This window comes from Belonocnema kinseyi, chromosome 7 (assembly GCF_010883055.1).
Source record: "Belonocnema kinseyi isolate 2016_QV_RU_SX_M_011 chromosome 7, B_treatae_v1, whole genome shotgun sequence".
NCBI lineage: Eukaryota > Metazoa > Arthropoda > Insecta > Hymenoptera > Cynipidae > Belonocnema > Belonocnema kinseyi.
This window is the reverse complement of record NC_046663.1, coordinates 130,215,026-130,234,402: the sequence shown is the minus strand read 5'-3', so window position 1 is coordinate 130,234,402 and position 19,377 is coordinate 130,215,026. Positions and strand designations below refer to the sequence as shown.

The window sequence follows — 19,377 nt, the reverse complement described above, 5'->3', positions numbered from 1 at the left end:
CATAGAGGATAGATAATATTCGAGGTAAAGATTTACCTAGAAAATCGAAAGATTCCTCTTTGAGCGGAAGCCGTACCACATAACTCTGTCTTTTGTACGCCAATGCGTTTTCATAAAATGAGTTTCGCAACGTTGTTTCTCATATGTCAACATTGATTGTTAAGAAAAACGTTCTCAAGCTCCCAAAACTTTTTTAAATCAAAGCTCAATTCCTGCTGAGTAGAAATGCGATTTATTTTAATGTGGGATTGAGTTTAAGAATTTGCTGTAATTGGACCCGAAAGAATCCATTCAAAGACTGTGTGTCATCCTGTAAGAGAACTAGGAGGTCCTTTACATAACCCAGGCAAAAGAAACGAGCCATAATAATTTCCACCGATTATCTGATCAATGTATTCATTACTCAAAGGTCTAGGGTATGATTCATATTCGCGGAGGTAATTACTTTTGTATTTATGGGAAAACGCTTAGGACGAGAATATTGCAGCAAAGATTCGGAGATAAACGTAGCATCGGAACCTTGATCTAAAAATGCTCGCACAATAATTCTAATCCCATTTTGAGCGCGAATAACAACTTTAGCAGTAACTAATAATTTTTTTTTTTACTTTTATCAGAATTGCTGTTTAAAGCAAGAGAATTGAACTTTATCGATTGTTTTGAATTAGAATTTCATTTGGCTTCGATGGCTATATCTCAAACATCTGAAACAGAGTTTATGCTCTCTAGCAGTTTCTTTACGCTGAGGTACTTTTTTTTTTATAAAAGTTTGACATTGAGATAAATAATGATTTCCACCACAACGTATACATTTCAGGCCGTTAGACGTCGTAGTGCTATGTGATTGCGCGGAGAATCTCTCGTATTGTTTACATTTTTTTAATCTTGTTTAGACATATTTATATTTATATGTAGACATGTTTAGACAGCTTTTAAAGTACGAACTCTAGTATCAAGAAATTTAGCCAAAACCTCATATGTGGGATAGATGTACTATTCGGGAGATTTGTCTCCCACTCAGCTACGGAATTTTTATGCAATTTATTTACGAGCAAGTAATAAAAATCATTATAAAAAGAACTTATAAAAATTTTAATTTATCTGTGGAACAAATTATACCGTTTTCATGTTGAAGTAAAATGATTTCAAGGAGTCTACGAAAAACAATTATACTTTTGCAGTCTACTTTCCAACTAATGTAGAAATGTCTCATCAAAATGGTTGATTGACGTGTAATTTTAGAAGTATGTTAGTAATATTGCAGATCTTTTATTTTTTAAAGGCAAACCAGTGGTTTTTCTATCGCAACTGCACCATTTGGGTCTACTACTCCTGCATCTGGTACTTTAACGTTTGGAACTACAACTCCAGCAACCACCACATGTTTAAGCTTAAGTTTTGGTGTCAGCACTCCAGCCATTATCACTCATACACCTAACTTAAATTTAGGAACTGGTACAAGCACTGCAAGTTTAAATGCCTTTCCAAATCTTACTGCTGCAACCACTCAGGCTTCGGGATTAACATTTGGAACACCAGCAACTTCAGGTAACTTGACATTTGGGACGCCTTCAACAACAGGTGCTTTAACTTTTGGGACACCAGCTACGTCAGGCGTTTTATCTTTTAGAGTACCTGCAACTTCAACTACATTTGGAGCAACAAGTGCAGCTCCGACTGCAGGTTTAGGCTTTGAGACATCTACAACTAGTACACGTAATAAAAATAAGTTATTTTCTCCTGATTTCTACAATTGGAGGATGCTCTACAACAGTGTATTATTCGCTACTTGCCATAAGGATGATTTTGTAGTGAAATGTCATCAGGGTCGGAACCCTTTTTGACTTTTTTCCATATCTACCATTTAAGGAAGAGTTTGGTCAATTATAGAACACCGCTGATTATCGATGAAGTATATGCTCAAATGATTAGAAATTACCAAATATAAAGCCAACTTCTCTTTTTATTTATATGCATGCAATCAATTTATTGCAGTTCAGTGGTTGAGGCATTGCTTTTAAATAAATAAAGCAAAAGTGTGCATCTTCATTCTCATCCGAAGAAGAGTTTTCCTGCACTTTTTTGGATGGGCGACCTCTTTTAGCTGGCGTTTTAGTGTCGGACTTCCTTGTGGTCGATGCTGGGATTTTTAAAATGCCTTTGAAGCGTTTCGTTTCTGTTGCTTCTCGCGCAATGTGTCGAGGCTCTCTGAAGAAGTCAAAACTAAGTCAAAAATAACTCAAATTGGCTTTACCCCGATTGGTCGTTCGCTTATTGCGAGAAATCCTGAAAAAAGCAATGTTCATGAAGTTTCATTTAATCTTGTCTTTATTCGATCATAAATTACTTTCTTAACGTTTCATGTCATCACATACTGAAGTAGTGATGCTATTGTTCTGATTAAACAAAGTAGGGTGGTCGAACCCTGACTACATAAATGGTCCAACCTTGACGACAAGCGCCTTAACCGCATCGCGTCACATCACAGCAAAACTAACTGGAAAATTAAATATTTCTTTTGGTATCTTGTTAAATGTTAACTAGATAACATACATATATGCTTTCGTTGACGATTACATTTTTTCGGTACAAGTTCTGCGATAGTTTCTACGGATGTTGAAAAACTTTTTTCATTATCGCGCAGAACTTGAGTAGACAACGCTTTTCACAAACAGGTTCCGAAACTGGCAATGTCCCAAAAAGTTCGCTTTCATCGAGAACAGTTTTATCATGCTCGCACGCAGATGCTGTCAGTGGTCCTATATTAAAAATTGCAAAGGTCCAACCTAGACAACGGTCCGACCCTGAGGAAATTCCGCTACTTATATTTACACATTAGATGGACCTTATGGCAAATGGCGTATAATGTACTGCTGTAGAGCAGAGTTTAATTATAATATCTTTTTTGGTTAATAATTTCGTATTCGTTTCTAAAAATTCCTTATCTCTTATTCTTGATTTGACAGCATCTTTGTTTGGATCAACTTCTGTAAACAATTTACTGGCAGGAAAGTCTACTGCTGTTATAAATACATCTACAGGAACAACAGCAAACAAAGGTCTTGGTGGTTTAGATGTATCTATTAGTAACAAGGGGCTTTCGCAGGGTGGCAGTAGCCCAACAGCAGCTAAAGAAAATCTGTTACCAAACGAACTAATGCAAACCATCGATAACTTTAAGTACATGTTTTAAGATTAATTTCCATGATAAGAATGGCATAATACTTGTCAATATACTCACTAGTATTTCATTATTTAATAGGGAATTTGTTAAAACGCAAAAGGTTTTGAGTTCTGATATTGCTCGTGGTTCTTCAAGGCCATTGAATCGTTGCGCTGAAGATACAGCATCGCTTATGGAAGTCCTTACTACATTAGCTGGTTCCGTCCAAAGGGATCGCTCTTTGGCAGATAAACTTAAACAGGATACTGCTAAGGCTCTGCAGAATGCAGAGATAGCACAGAGAACACACGATACTCCCCCTGGATTACAATATGAAAACAATGCACCACTTTTATTCTTCATGGAGTTAGCAGAAAATTTTGAACAAGATTTGATGCTTTTTAAGTCTCAAATAGAAACAACTGAAAAACATATTGAGACAATGATGACCCCCAAAACCTTAACTCCGCAAGGTGAGACTTTAAATTTTTATTAAAAGCAAATAAAAAAGTATATCAATGTAAAGTAAATGGTAGCGTGACCAGAAAAGTGTGACGACAAATAGTTTGTCAAAAATGCGTGATGAAGAGTGTCAGTGGATTCAATAGCGCCTGAAACAAAGTATGTTGGATAGTAATGGTCCTGAACGGAGAGCGTTACATGATGACTTTGTGAAGCTCTTCGGCTGGGATGATTGCTTGAGAGTTTTTTTAGCGACCTGGGTCGCTCCCTCTTATCAACGCCTCCTACAATTGACTTCCAATTGAGTGAATCACTCGTCCGATTCCTACCTCACGGAATTTTTTCCACCAAAGTTATGTTCACGAATTTCCTTCTTTATAATATTATTGACATTTAGAAATAGCTAAACCCTAATTTCCCAAACTTTCAACTCGATATCTCATTTCTTGTGGTCATGAGTTTGTGAAAGGAATGTCTCTAAGCTTATTTTGTGATTCTGAATTTTTCATCTCTTCAAACGATGTTTCCTTGCAATTGATCACTTTTGTCAATAAATTTAATACGGCCCATTCAGTTAGGGCAAGACTTGGGATTGTCCAGCTACGCAAGGAAGTACTTAATATTTTCCAGCCAATTAAGGCAAGACTTTAGATTGCCCAGCCAATCAAGGAAAGACTTTAAATTGCCCAGGCAATCAAGGAAAGACTTTGAATTGCCCTGCCAATAAAGGCAAGACTTTTTATCGCCCAGCCAGTCAAGGCAAGACTTTGAATCGCCCTGTGAGTCAAGACAAGTCTGAATCATCCAGCCAGTCAAGGCAAGACTCACGATTGCCCAGCCAGTTAAGGCAAGACTTACGATTGTATGTCCAATGAAGGTGAAACTAATTGCTTGTTTTCTGATGAAAACGTTCGCGCTTCATGTCAAACGATCGTTGAAGAGACTTTCGTTTATTACTAGTAGGGTCATTATCATTTCTTTGCAAAGACCAACAATAGTCGGCCATCATTCTTACATTGCATCGACCTTGATAATGTTGCTCTTTTTGGTGAAAGTCTTGATGAAAGCGTTTGCCCATTTCTTCATTGAATGCTCCAACATTTTCTGGGAAATAATCCAAATGAGATTTGAGAAAATGTAATTTCATACTCATCAAACAACCTAATCTTTTAAAATTCTTTAACATACTAAATGCAATAGTTCTAAACTTTGGATCTCGATTGTTCCCTAAAATTTTCTGTAAAATATCTTTGAAACTCAACCATGCATCCTTTTCAATAGATGCTATGATTTTGATAAAGTCATCATTTTTGATAAGTTTTCTTATATCAGGCCCAACAAAAATACCTTCCTTAACTTTGGCATCACTTAAATGCGGAAATGTAGATCTGATATAATTGAAACATTCTCCTTCGGTGTTTAGGGTTTTCACAAATTGCTTTATTAACCCTAGTTTTATATGGAGTGGTGGCAATAATTCTTTCTGTCAACAAGACTTTCATAAACAACATTATACTGACCAACTGTCCACTCTAATCTGTCTGGCCATTTCTCCGTTATCCAATGTTCATCCCTTGCACGACTGTCCCAAAGCCAATGAAAACCAATTATGGACAAGCCAATTATGGACATTATATATTACTTTTATCAGGAGTAATTGGAAAGTATCATAAGATTCTTTCAGTGTAGTTGAGTGACCTACTGTAATTGAAGCGTACTTATTTCCATTATGTAATGGTACTGCTTTCAGACTTTCTTTAGAAGAATCTATGAAAAGACGCCAATCCTCTGGCGTATATAAGTTTATTTTATATAAATTAATGAGTGCTTCGATATCATTACAATACAAAATCCCACTGTCCATTGAAAAGTACTTGATCAACTTTTCTTCACTATTTCTGTAAACAGGTACTCTAGTGCCAGGTAACAATAGTTTCCTCTCTTTGAGTCTGGAAGCGCAAAGCTTAGATTTATCTTTTGGAAGATCAAGGTCACGTATAAAATCGTGTAATCCGTCTTGGTCAAAAAATTGAGGACTGAGCATCTGATTCTTCCCAAGAAGAATCTTCAGTTGCAGTAGGATCGTCAGTATCCATTAATTCGTGAGTTCATCGGCCACTTTTGTTTTCAGATTGATTTCTAATACAACCTTGGCTGGTGTAACACTTTTTACATCAGGGTAAACGATCGTCTCCAAATACTTTTTAGAAAAACCTCCTGTTTTGCACAAGCAAAAGTAACAATCAGTATCATGTTCGTTGGGCTCACACCAAACAGGTGGTTGAATAACAGACTGCGTCTTGGTACTCTCATCCTCCCAATTTGACAAATTTAATCTACAAGCATGACAAATTGAGGTTGGTACCCACGGTTTATCCAAATTTTTCATTGAAGTCCCATAACAGTTGAAGTATGACGTTTTTATCGAAACATTAATTGATCAAAGGTATTTCTCCGTTTCATACTTTGCACAAACGTTACAATACGTATTAAGTTTCTTAGCGCAAGGAGGTCTTGTACTCATTTTTTTTTCTTATAATGAACAGTAACGTGGAAATTCTAAAACTCACTATATACAAAAATCACGATCGACACGAAATGTAACCGCTAGACAGATTTCAAATACAACAAGAATTTTATTATCTACGCATCCAACCGTTAGCCCGTCACTCAAACGTGAAATGTAACACGGAAAGATTGGTAACAAAAAACGAATTTCATCACCTACGCATAACACGTCAAAAAAGCGTCGCCAGCACACAGAGCGCACGCTTTTTTGTTGGTACTTTGTGCGGTATCCTTTGTTCCTTTTTAAAGCCTTAAATTGTGACCGCCATATTGGATCTTCTAGGGGTTATAACAAAAAACTGACTCTGGCAATAGAAAGGGCACTCCCGAAAACCCCTGAGATAATATTTTGAAGAAAAAATATTGTACCGTCAGCAATAAAGAATGCGTTGTATAAATCTGAACACCTCAGCGTTAATAGGTTAAAACGCTAAAGTAGAAAATTTCAAATTACAATATTTTGGTGAAAAATAAAGATATCCTAATAAATCCAAGCAGGTTTCCAAGGGGAAAATTAGTACTTTCAAATTCCATATTAGCTTTTGTGGTATAAGTTTTTCTTGTTCGGTTACATAACGGATCCAGCGCATCAAAATTCTTCGGAAATGTTAGTTCTCGTCTCTGGCTTAAAAAATTGTCGGCCTGTGTAATTTATTTTTATGATGTTTGTGCCTGTGCATCAATTTCTATTGGTTTCTGTTGTACTTTGCTGGTTTGCATGAAAATAAAAAATAATAATGTAGAAAATCTGATTTTTTCGAATTGTTTAATAACGTAACATTTAACACAAAATAAAAATTAAATTCGGCTTTGAGCGATTGATTCAGAATTTTATTCAGATTATTTTTTTTAACTTTAAAATTGACAAAATTTATTACCTCTAGCTTAAGCTGTGTACGAGCGTGGAAACTCTGAGTTGAGCGTGCGGGAGAGACAGACATATGATAAGCACGCCCCAAAGGGTGGAGCTTGTTAGGGAACAAAAAATTTTCGACAGTCAATCACCGTTGGAATATTTAAAAAAAGGCTACATAGTAAAAAAAGTTTGAAATAAATTTTCTGCGAGAAAGTGATCTACAATTATCAATATTTTCAATCTTAGTTGATCTTTAAAGCTTTATCTACCTGGCTCGTTTACGAATCCTGGCATACCGCACAAGTCATAATTTTAAACAATAGTTTCTCATCATGTAGCCGCAAGAAATCGAAATAAAGTTTGAAATGTTGAAAATACTTTATTTAAATTTTCGTCTGATGGAAAGACATGCTGGAGATAATTTCGAAATATACTTCTATCGCCTAGCAGTCGGGAGTCTTAACCATTACTATATGCCTACAGAATTGAAAGTCAATGAAAAAACCATCCTCATTAGCCACAGCTCCAAAAAGTTAAAAAAAAACAATTTCTTAACTCTATTCTTTCATAAGTTTTTTTTATTATTATACATCATATAGATGTAAAAGTAAAATTATATATATAATTAAAAGTTTGTCCTAAGGACAGCCGCAGGATTTCGCCAGGAGCGGGTGCTAATCTGAAAAACTGCACTCGATGTTAGCGAAATCTCGGTAAAATTTCAGCCATAACCACGTTTCACGACCATGAGATAGGTGGTTACAGTCTGTGACGGAATCAATACGACGATCCGGCAAAAGTCTCGTGCATCCGGATGATACGGATCGATCGAAGGACGGCCGCCTTTTGCATTTTTCCCGCAAATGTTTTAACATATTGTTGACACGCAGGAATGCTTTTCAGGCTATTAACCAGTGAAAGCTTGTCACCTCCAAGTGCCAAAAATTCGATAACGAGAATGGTTCCTTTTTCGGAGTCAAGGAGAACTATGTCAGGCCTCGAGTGTGCAACAGAAACAATTGTCGAAAATATAAAATTACAGTATATGAGGCCCTTCTCATTCTTGACAATTGACTCTATGTCTGTAGGAGCGTTTAGGGAAGCGATATTAAGGTTAATGCCGTAAGAGCGGCAGAGATGGTAATAAACCTAGACGCTCGGGGTGTGCATGGCACGCCCTGCAGCTATCATCGGGAATGTCTTGACTCAAAATGTAGCGACGGTATATTAAGGTGGACATGCCACCGTCTTGAAATGCCAAAATGAAACCCTCAGTGCCAGATTTCAATCCCGGTGATTTAAGGAAAGCAAAAGTTAACTCAGACGACATTGACTGATACTCCACATTTCTGTGGAAGATGCCGTTCATCCTCTTATCGAGGAGCTGTTTACGAAAGTTTTTCTTTTGTGCTTTCTTAATCCGCGCATTCAAGAGTGAGTACTCGAGATAGATAATATTTTATGCATTTTCCTCACCCCTAATACTGAAGTTAAGTCCAAGTGTTTCAGCAGCCTCCTCCGCTGCTTTGTACAGAAACGTTCCTTTGCCCACTTCTTCGTGCTTCCTGACCATTTAAGAAGAGGTCCTCTTCTATTTGCGACTCTATGTGCTGTACCCAGAATAATCCTGTTGTGAAGACATTCAAGGTTCAATATTCCGTGACCACCTTGACGGCATGAGATATAGATACGCGGAACAGAAGACTTTATGTGTATGCTTTTGTTCATGTGCATAATTTTTTGTGTCCCGATATCAAGGGATCTGAGCTCGTTTTTCGTCCATGGTACCACTCCAAATGAATAGAGTACTACCGGAACGGCAAGCATGTTCATTGCAGATACTTTGTTCCTCGCTGACATTTCGGAAGCCCAAATCTGCCGGATGAGACGCTTGTATCTGCTTCGGATAGTATCGTTTATAGATGTCACATCCTGAAAGCGGCTCTGTGGTACGCCCAGGTATGCATAAGTCTCTCCAGCGAAAAGGTATCGTATAGCGCTTCTATCGACGAGCTCAAGGTCTTCAGGGATGCCATTAAGTTTTCCTCGCTTCAAATAAACCTTGGCGCAATTGTCTAACTCAAATTCCATTCCTATTTTCTTAGTATGTCGTTCGACAATCCCTAGAGATCGATGTAGTTGCTCTTTGTTTTTAGTATAGATCTTAAGATCGTCCATGTAAAATACATGAGTGACCTTGTAATTTTGAATCGCAGCTTTGCCGCAAAAGTACCCCTCGGAATGGCGAAGTGCTAGAGATAGTGGTAATAATGTGAGGCAAAAGAGCAGTGGGCTCATGGTGTCGCCCTGAAAGGCACCTCTCTGAAAGGTGACCTTGTTGTCACACGATTTTTTCCAGATGAGATATTAAATCTGGTTTTCAAAAGCGGCATCAATCTCTCGATGCACCTCACGATTTGCGGATGAACCTTTTAGCTTTCCAAAGGACAGATGATAAGTCTATGGGAGGTTGAATCGAAAGCTTTCCGGTAATCAATCCAGACCATCGATAGGTCACGCTGGTAGTATGCTGCATCTTTGCAGACACATCTATCGATGAGCAGGTTCTTCCGACTTTAAATATGAGGTGAAAATACGGACCAAATGCTGATGAATGGAAGGAAACTTCTTCCACTAGAAGGTCTTGATACCATCTGGTCCCGGAGTGGAATAGTTCTTCATCCGTCTAAATACTTTTTTCACCTACTCGGTAGTGATGGGTGGCCATTCTTCATCAGGTGGTGTGAGGGCATCAGACAGATCCTTGAAGCTATTTATGTTATCTGAGTCCTCGTTCAGTCTATGCTGTACTTCGTCGACTTCTCTCCAAAATACTTCGACTTCCTCTGGTTTGGACGGGCGGTCGACAGTAACTGGAGGGTCTTGGAAGAGTCGAGAGGGGTCAGAGAGAAACCGTTGGTTTTGTTTTACGGTTCGTATCGGCCAAAGCTCTCGTGGCAATACACACGCAGCAATTGCTAGTCCAGAGGTCGGATTCTTCGGAAAAGTGTCCATGAAGCTCGTCGTCCATTTCATCCAGAACTTTAGGCTTGAGAGAAACCTGGGTTGTGGATGTTTCTCCGGGTCATAAAGCATCGCTGCTCTTCCTCTATGGGATGCCTGCCCGTGGTTGGTTTTAGTGTCGCCTCTCTTTCTCTGTTGCCGGCTTGTTCAGGCGGTGGTAAAGTAGGCGTTCTGCTTACGTAGTACCGTTTTTGGAGTACTTCGGCATGGTTTCGCAGACGTTGATGTGAAAAGTGCGATAGCTCCGGGTATTTCTCGCACCACAGAGCATGCAATCGTGCCATGTAACCCTGTTCAGGGGTCGCAGTCGCATCGTAGCTCTCTAGCAAGTCGCGATTTAGTTCCTTCGTCCACCTGAAGGTCCCGAGATTCCGTCGATCCATCGCATTGAATTCTCTATCCGCAACCCGAGGACGCGTTCGGATATAAGCCGATAGCTGAATGGCGCCTGGGTGAGGTGTCTAGAACGGTGAATCTGGGATATCGGGCGACCTCTCAGAGTACGTAGCCTTATCCTTCCACGCGGGGCTCTACAAGGATGGACGAACCCCTTTCCCTAGCTTCTCGTCGGAACAACAATGACAACACCAAACATAGTTGTAGTAAGTGCGGTTCGAAAGAACAGAACGCGCAGGGCTCCCGACAATGGGTAGGCCAACAATGCCGACCACTCTAGAGCTGGGGGAGCCAATGAAGATGGATTCAATGCAATGGATCGACGGAATTTCGGGACCTTTAGGTTTACGAATGGTTACATGGTACGACTGCATGTTCTGTTGTGCGAGAAACACCAGGAGCTATCGCACTTTTCTCATTAAAATCTGCGAAATCATGCCGAAGTACTCAAAAAACGGGGCTACGTTAGCGGAACGCCTACTCTACCACATCCAGAACAAGCGGGCAACAAAGAAAGAGAGGCAGCACTAGGAGCAACCGCGGGCAGGCATCCCATAGAGGAAGAGCGATGCTTTATGATCCGGAGAAACATCAACACCCAGGTTTCTCTCAAGCATAAAGATCTGGCTGGAATTGATGAGGAGCTTCGTGGACATTTTTCCGAAGAATCTGACCTCTGGACTAGCAATTTTTGCGTGTATAATGCAGCGAGAGCTTTGGACGATGCGAAACGTAAAACGAAACCAACGGTTGTTCATAAGACCAAAAGACTAATTCACATCTGGCAACAATTTTACCGCCAAGGTTCGAATGTATGGCTATTCGCAGTACACGAAAAGATGAACAATTTTTCCATATGTATTTTTTTAATAACAGGAAAATGAACCAAGTTATAACATTTACGAAATTAAAAAAAAACGAAAATTAACATTTTAAGCCCAACAGTGCATGATATGAAAAATGTTTGGATAAAAAACGTTGCTTTTTGAAAGCCCTACAGGATTATCATAACAAATTTTGGAATTTTCTTGAAAAATCGAAATTGTAAATTTTGATGGCAGTATAAACATTGAAAAATGAAAAATTCCATTTTGCAGTCAAATTATGGAGGAAAAGAAAGAGGATGAATATATAAAAATTGTTCCCCAAAAAGAGATCTACACATTTTTTATTAATCACTTTTTGACAGGGCGCATTTTTTTTGATTCGTAAAAAAATTTAATGTTTTGACAATGGATTTTTTAATGAAAAAGAGCTACACATTTTTCTAAATTATTTTTTTATTGTATGCTTAATTTTTATTTTAATCCTGAAAACAAAAATTTAAAATTAAATAATTAAATTTTTGGATAAAACGACGAAAGCTACGAAAAAATAGACTTGCAATATCTGAATAATGAATCTCAGACCGTGGTACAGAAATAAATTTAATATATATTTGATAGAACAGTTGTGAACATAATGTAAAAAAGTTCACATTTTGGGCAGCGGGCAGATTTTGTTTATAAAATAATTTTATCTTTCTGTCTATTTTTCGCAATTCAATGGATCTAAGTGATAGCTCTAAAGTACTTTTTTTATTAGTTAAAAAAAATAAAAAAGTTATGCAACTTTTTGTGTGTCCATATTTTTGTTTATGGGGTCGCGCAGCACCATTGATAAGGGATCATGCGGAAAGTAATAATGAACATGATATCAATAAAAAAGGTCGAATTATGCATTTATATAAGCAAGGTTTTACTGAAATCAAAGTAAAATAAACCAGGAAAAATTGTGTGGAAAACGGGTTTTTAGGTCCTGGATTTACCGCCAGTCATCACTACTGATATTTGCTTGTTACGTAGAACGGTAGCTAGGTATATATAAGAAATTTTCTTTATTTAAGAAGCATGCACTTTTGTTTATTGAATGTTTATTGGTGTACTTTTTTATAATGCTAAATTTGCAAAGTGTCATAGTAAAAAGTGATAGGAAATACATTCTTTATTGATTCCGTAAACAAATTAAGCCTATTCTTCAAAAAATGCTTAAACTCCTAATTTTCTCATGAAAGTAGTTTAAATAATAAATCATGAAAATTTGATTATTATAATTTATCGGAACGACGTTCTTAGTTAAATTTGTAAAAAATGAGCCTATTCGTTGACAAATTGCCAAATTCTGAATTTTGTATGAAAGTTCTTTAAATAATTAATAATTCTGGTAAATTTAACAACTAACTTAGGAAATTAAGAGTCATCGCAAAAACAATCTTAGTTAACTTCGTAAGCAAATTGTGTTTATTAATTTAAAAATACCCTTACTCTCAATATGTTTATGAATATTGTTTAAATGATTAATAATTATTATAAATTTACAAACTATGGTGGGAAATTATTATCGAAAGACATTCTTAGTTCATTCCATAAAAAAAGTATGCCTCTTACTTGAAAAATAGCCATAATATAAATATCTTGCTAAACATTTTTTGCATAAATAATAATTGTAAATTTTAAAAGCATCAGAAAAATATCAGCGGAAAGATATTCTTAGTTAAATATGTTAAAAAATGGAGCCTATTCGTAGAAATAAAACCAAACTCCAAATTTTTTAATTGACATTATTTCAATAATTAATAGTTCTTGTAAATTTACAAAGCAACATAGAAAAAAGCCATCGAATGGACCTTCCTTGTTGATTCAGAAAACAAATTGACCCGTAGGATAAAGACCAAACTCTTAATTTTTTAATTAAAGTTGTTTAAATAATTAATAGTTCTTGTAAATGTGCAAAGCAACATAGAAAGCAGTCATCGGAAGACTTTTTCAGTTGTATCCACAAACAATCAAAATATATTAGAAACTACTCTTTTAATATGACTAAAATGGAAGGGATTATTCATTACTTTATCCCTTTGTAGATTTCGGTAAAAACAGGTTTTTTTCTGCCAAAAACTCCAAAAATAATAGAAAAATTGAACTTTTGTTTATTGAATGTTTAACGGTATACTTTTTTATAATGGGGGCTTTTCTCAAAATCAAATTATATTAGAAACTACTCTTTTAATATGACTAAAATGGAAGTGAGTATTCATCAATTTAACCCTTGGTAGATTTCAGTAAAGAAAGGTTACTTTCTGCTAAAAAAATCGAAAACATTGCAAAAAATTCACTTTTTTATTGCATGTTTATTGGTATACTATTTTATAATGCGGGCTTCTCTCAAAATCAAATTATATTTGAAACTACTCTTTTAATATGAATAAAATAGAAGGGATTATTCATCAACTTATCCCTTGGTAGATTTCTGTCAAAAAGGGTGTTTTTTCTGCCCAAAAACTCCAAAAATTATGCAAAAATTGTACTTTTATTTATTAAATATTTATTGGTATCATTTTTTTAAAATACGGGCTTCTATCAAAATCTCATCATATTAGATACTACTCTTTTAATATAAATAAAATGGAAGGGATTATTCATTAATTGATCCGTTTGTATATTATGCTAAAAACAGATTTTTCCTGCGAAAAACTCAAAAATAATGCAAAAATTGCACTTTTGTTCATTGAATGTTTATTTGTATACTTTTTTGTATAATGCGGGCTTCTCTCAAAAACAAATTATAATATAAACTACTTTTTTGATATGACTGAAATGGCAGTGATTATTCATAAATTTATCCCTTGGTGCATTTCGGTAAAAAAGGTTTTATTTCTGTCAAAAAAATCCCAAAATTATGCAGAAATTGCACTATATTTTATTGAATGTTTATCGGTATACTTTCTTATAATGCGGGCTTCTCTCGACATCAAATTATATTAGAAAGTACTCTTTTAATATGAATAAAATGAAAGTGATTATAAATAAATTTATCCCTTGTTGGTATATTTCAGTAAAGACAGGTCTTTTCTGCCAAGAAACTCGAAAAATAATGCAAAAATTGCACTTTTGTTTATTGAATGTTTATTGGTATACTTTACTATAATGCGGGCTTCTCTCCGCATCAAATTATATTAGAAACTACTCTTTTAATATGAATAATATAGAAGTGGTTATTCATCAATTTATCCCTTGATGGGTTTTTTTCTGCAAAAAATTCCAAAAATTATGCAAAATTACACATTTGTTTATTAAATGTTTATGGGTATAAGTTTTTTGCAATGCGGGCTTCTCTCGAAATGAAATTATATTAGAAACTACTATTTTAATATGACTCAAATGGAAGTGATTATTCATCAAATTATCCCTTGGTAGATTTCGGTAAAAAAAGGGTTAGTTTCTGCCAAAAAATTCCAAAAATTATGCAATAATTGCAGTTTTGCTTATTAAAAGTTTATAGGTATACTCTCTTATAATGCGGGCTTCTCTCTAAATCAAATTATAATACAAATTACTCTTTTAATATGAATATAATGAAAGTGAATAACCATGAATTTATCCCTTGGTAGATTTCTGTAAAAATGTTTTTCTTTTCTGCAAAAAACTCCAAAATTAATGCAAAATTGCACATTTGTTTATTAAATGTTTATGGGTATAAGTTTTTTGCAATGCGGGCTTCTCTCGAAATGAAATTATATTAGAAACTACTCTTTTAATATGACTAAAATGAAAGTGATTATTCATCAATTTATCACTTGATAGATTTCTGTAAAAAAAGTGTTTTTTTCTGCCAAAAAACTCCAAAAATTATGAAAAAATAGCACTTTTGTTTCGTAAATGTATATAGGTATAATTTTTTTGAAATGCGCGCTTCTCTCGAAATCAAATTATATTAGAAACTACTATTTTAATATGACTAAAATGAAAGTGGTTATTTATCAATCTTTCCCTTGGTATATTTCGGTAATAAAGGTTTTTTTCTGTTAAAAAAAATCCAAAAATTATGCAAAAATTGCACTTTTGTTTATTGAATGTTTATTGGTATACTTTTTTATAATGTGGGCTTCTCTTGAAAGCAAATTATATTTCAAACTACTCTTTCAATATGAATAAAATGAAAGTGGTTATTCATCAATTCAACGATTGGTAGATTTCGGTAAAAAAAGGTTACTTTTTGCCAAAAAACTCGTAAACCATGCAAAAACTTCACTTTTTTATTGCATGTTTATTGGTATACTTTTTTATGATGCGAGCTTCTCTCGAAATCAAATTATAATAGAAACGGCTCTTTCAGTATGAATAAAACGAAAGTGAATATTCATTAATTTATCCCTTTATATAATTTGGTAAAAACAGTTTTTTGCTGCCAAAAAACTCGAAAAAGAATGCAAAAATCGAACTTTTGTTCATTGAATGTTTATTGGTATACTTTTTGAAATGCGCGCTTCTCTCGAATTATAATTATATTAGATACTACTCTTTTAATATGAATGGAATGGAAGTGATTATATATCAATCTATCCCTTGGTGGATTTCGTAAAAAAAAGTTTTTTTTCTCGTAAAAAATTCCAAAAATTCTTCAAAAATTGCTTTTTCATTGATTGAATGCTTATTTATAGGTATACTTTTTGTAATGTAGACTTCTCTCGATATCAAATCATATTAGAAATTAATCTTTCAATATGAATAAAATGGAATTGAATATTCATGGATTTATCCCTTGGTAGATTTCGGTAAAAAAGGTTTTTCCTTCAGAAAACTCCAAAAATTATGCAGGAATTGCACTTTTGTTTATCAAATGTTTATTGGTATACTTTTTTAAAATGCTGGTTTCTTTCGAAATCAAATCATATTAGAAACTTCTCTTTAATACGACTAAAATGGAAGGGATTATTCATCAACTTACGCCTTGGTAGATCTCGGTAAAAAAATGTTATTTGCTGCTAAAAACTCGAAAAATAATGCAATAATTGCACTTTTTTATTGAATGTTTATTCTTATACTTTTTTATAATGGGGGCTTCTCGCGAAATCAAATTATATTAGAAACTATTCTTTTAATATGACTAAAATGGAAGGGATTATTCATCAATTTATCCCTTGGTATATTTCGGTAAAATCAGGCTATTCTCTGTCAAAAAGCTCCAAAAAGTATGCAAAAATTCCACTTTTGTTTATTAAATATTTATAGGTATACTTTTTTTGAAATGCGGGCTTCTCTCGAAATCTAATTATATTAGATACTACTCTTTTAATAAGAATGGAATGGAAGTGAGTGTCCATCAATTTATCTCTTGGTAGATTTCGGTAAAAAAAAGGGTTTTTTTTGTCAGAAAAATTCAAAAATTGTGAAAAAAATGCACTTTGGTTTATTGAATGTTTATTGTATACTTTTTTATAATGCGGGCTTCTCTCGAAATCAAATTTTATTAGTAATTACTTTTTTAGTATGACTAAAATGGAAGTGATTATTTATCCATTTATCCCTTAGTAGTTTGCGGTAAAAAGGTTTTTTTTTTGTCAAAAAACTTCAAAATTTATTCAAAAATTGCTCTTTTGCTTATTAAAAGTTTATAGGTATACTTTTTTATAATACGGGCTTCTCTCGGCATCAAATTATATTAGAAACTACTTTTTTATACGAAGAAAATGGAAGTGATTATTCATCAATGTATGCCTGGGTAGATTTCGGAAAAAAAGGTTTTTTTTCTGCCAAAAAACTCGACAAATAATGAAAAAATTGCACTTTTGTTAATTGAATGTTAATTGGTATAAGTTTTTAAAATAAGGGCTTCTCTCGAAATCAAATTATATTAGAAACTGCTCTTTTAATGTGACTAAAATGGAAGCGATTGTTCGTCAATTTATCCCTTGGTAGATTTCGGTAAAATTAGGTTATTTTCTGCTAAACTCGAAAAATAATGCAAAAATTGCACTTTGGTTTATTGAATGTTTATTGCTATATTTTTTTATAATGCGGGCTTCTCTCGAAATCAAATTATATTAGTAATTACTTTTTTAGTATGGCTAAAATGGAAGTTATTATTTATCAATTTACCCCTTTGTAGTTTGCGGTAAAAAGAATTTTTTTTTTGTCAAAAAACTCCAAAATTTATGCAAAAATTGCTCTTTTGCTTATTAAAAGTTTATAGGTATACTTTTTTATAATGTGGGCTTCTCTCGGCATCAAATTATATTAGAAACTACTCTTTTAATATGAAGAAAATGGAACTGATTATTCATCAATGTATCTCTCGGTAGATTTCGGTAAAAAAAGTTGTTTTTTTCTGCCAAAAAACTCGACAAATAATGCAAAAATTACACTTTTGTTAATTGAATGTTAATTGGTATAAGTTTTTAAAATACGGGCTTCTCTCGAAATCAAATTATATTAGAAACTACTCTTTTAATGTGACTAAAATGGAAGCCATTTTTCATCAATTTATCCCTTGGTAGATTTCGGGTTTATTGGTATACTTTTTTATAAGACGGGCTTCTCTCGAAATCAAATTATATTAGAAATTACTTTTTGGTATGACTAAAATGGAAGTGATTATTCATCAATTGATCCCATGGTAGACTGCTGTAAAAGAGGGCTTTTTCTGTCAAAAAACTCCAAAAATTATGCAAAAATTGCCCTCTTGCTTATTAAAAGTTTATAGGTATACTTTTTTATAATGCGGGGTTCTCTCGACATCAAATTATATTAGGAACTACTCTTTTAATATGAAGAAAATGGAAGTGATTATTCATCAATGTATCCCTCGATAGATTTCGGTAAAAGAAGTTTTTTTCTGCCAAAAAACTTGACAAATAATGCACAAATTGCACTTTTGTTAATTGAATGTTAATTGGTATAAGTTTTTAAAATGCGGGCTTCTCTCGAAATCAAATTATATTAGATATTACTCTTTTAATGTTACTAACATGGTTATCCCTTGGTGCATCTCGGCAAAAAAGGTTTTTTTTTCTGCCAAAAAAACTAGAAAAATAATACATATGTTGTACTTTTATTTATTAAATGATTATTGATGTAGCCTGAAAATTTTCTAAAAAACAAAATAATCCAAATAGAAAATTCCAGGACTTAGAAAATAGACGACAATTAAGAATTCTATCATTTGAAAATGCCTAAATAATAAAACTTCCTACAGCTTATGTTATTACTGAATTTAAAAAGAAGGACAATACAAAATTGACGTAGTATAATTTCTGACATAACAAAATATTCGATACAGTAATGCTGACACATATAAATTCCCGAATTATAAACTTTTGAAATTTTTAAATAATGAAATAAAAAATAACAAAATATACTTTTCTTCAATAAATATATTTTTTACTTTAATTTTATTATATCCGATATTTTATTTTGGGACTTGTCTATTCTCAAGAATTCATCCAATTCGGTAAAATAATAGAGTCTGCAATTTCCTAATTAGTATATTTTCTATTTGGAATATTTAATTTTTGGGGACTTTTCAGTCGTCCTTCTCAAACGGATTAGGTTTTGGGATTCTAGGTGCTGAATGAAATTGCTTGACCGCGTTGCGCCCCGAAGACCCGTATAGTGGCCTGAACATGACAATTTGTTTCAAATCAGTCTAGATTTACAGCGACCATTTTTAATCGATTTTGAGGATTTCTAGAACTTTTCTTCCCTAAATTCCAAAGAGAATTACGATAGCCGTTTTTAAAGTTTCGTGTTATTGCAATTCTGCGTTATCAAATAAATTGAAAATGACAATTTTTATAACTTTATTTTTTATTTTTACATAAACAATCGGAAAAAATCCGGAATCAACCAAAATAAGTGAAATAACATTTAATACATGGAATTTATTCATTAAATGTTTCAAATAAGTTTTGTAAATTAATTTAAAAATTGTTGGTTCTACAATTTAAAAAAAATCAACAAATCTACATTGTTTTTCACCGTTATTGAAGCACTATTCGACATATATTTTGTTATTACTAAAAAGAGTTTAAATTTACATACTAGTTATTTTTCATCAGAAAATTTTGTTCTACTAATATATTTGCTAATTTTAT

The 19,377-nt window shown here is 33.9% G+C and overlaps 1 protein-coding gene across 3 annotated transcripts in view; it reads left to right on the top strand.

Moving 5' to 3' along the window:
• LOC117176251 (nucleoporin p58/p45) overlaps positions 1–19,377 on the top strand; it is a 130,356-nt gene that overhangs the window by 55,834 nt on the left and 55,145 nt on the right. For 2 of the 3 annotated variants that reach the window (XM_033366406.1, XM_033366408.1), the window contains exons 2-4: positions 1,283–1,716; positions 2,967–3,180; positions 3,263–3,636. In XM_033366406.1, coding sequence (XP_033222297.1) covers positions 1,283–1,716; positions 2,967–3,180; positions 3,263–3,636 — 1,022 coding nt within the window. The remainder of the gene's footprint in view (positions 1–1,282; positions 1,717–2,966; positions 3,181–3,262; positions 3,637–19,377) is intronic. The other variant, XM_033366407.1, reaches the window with a different exon arrangement.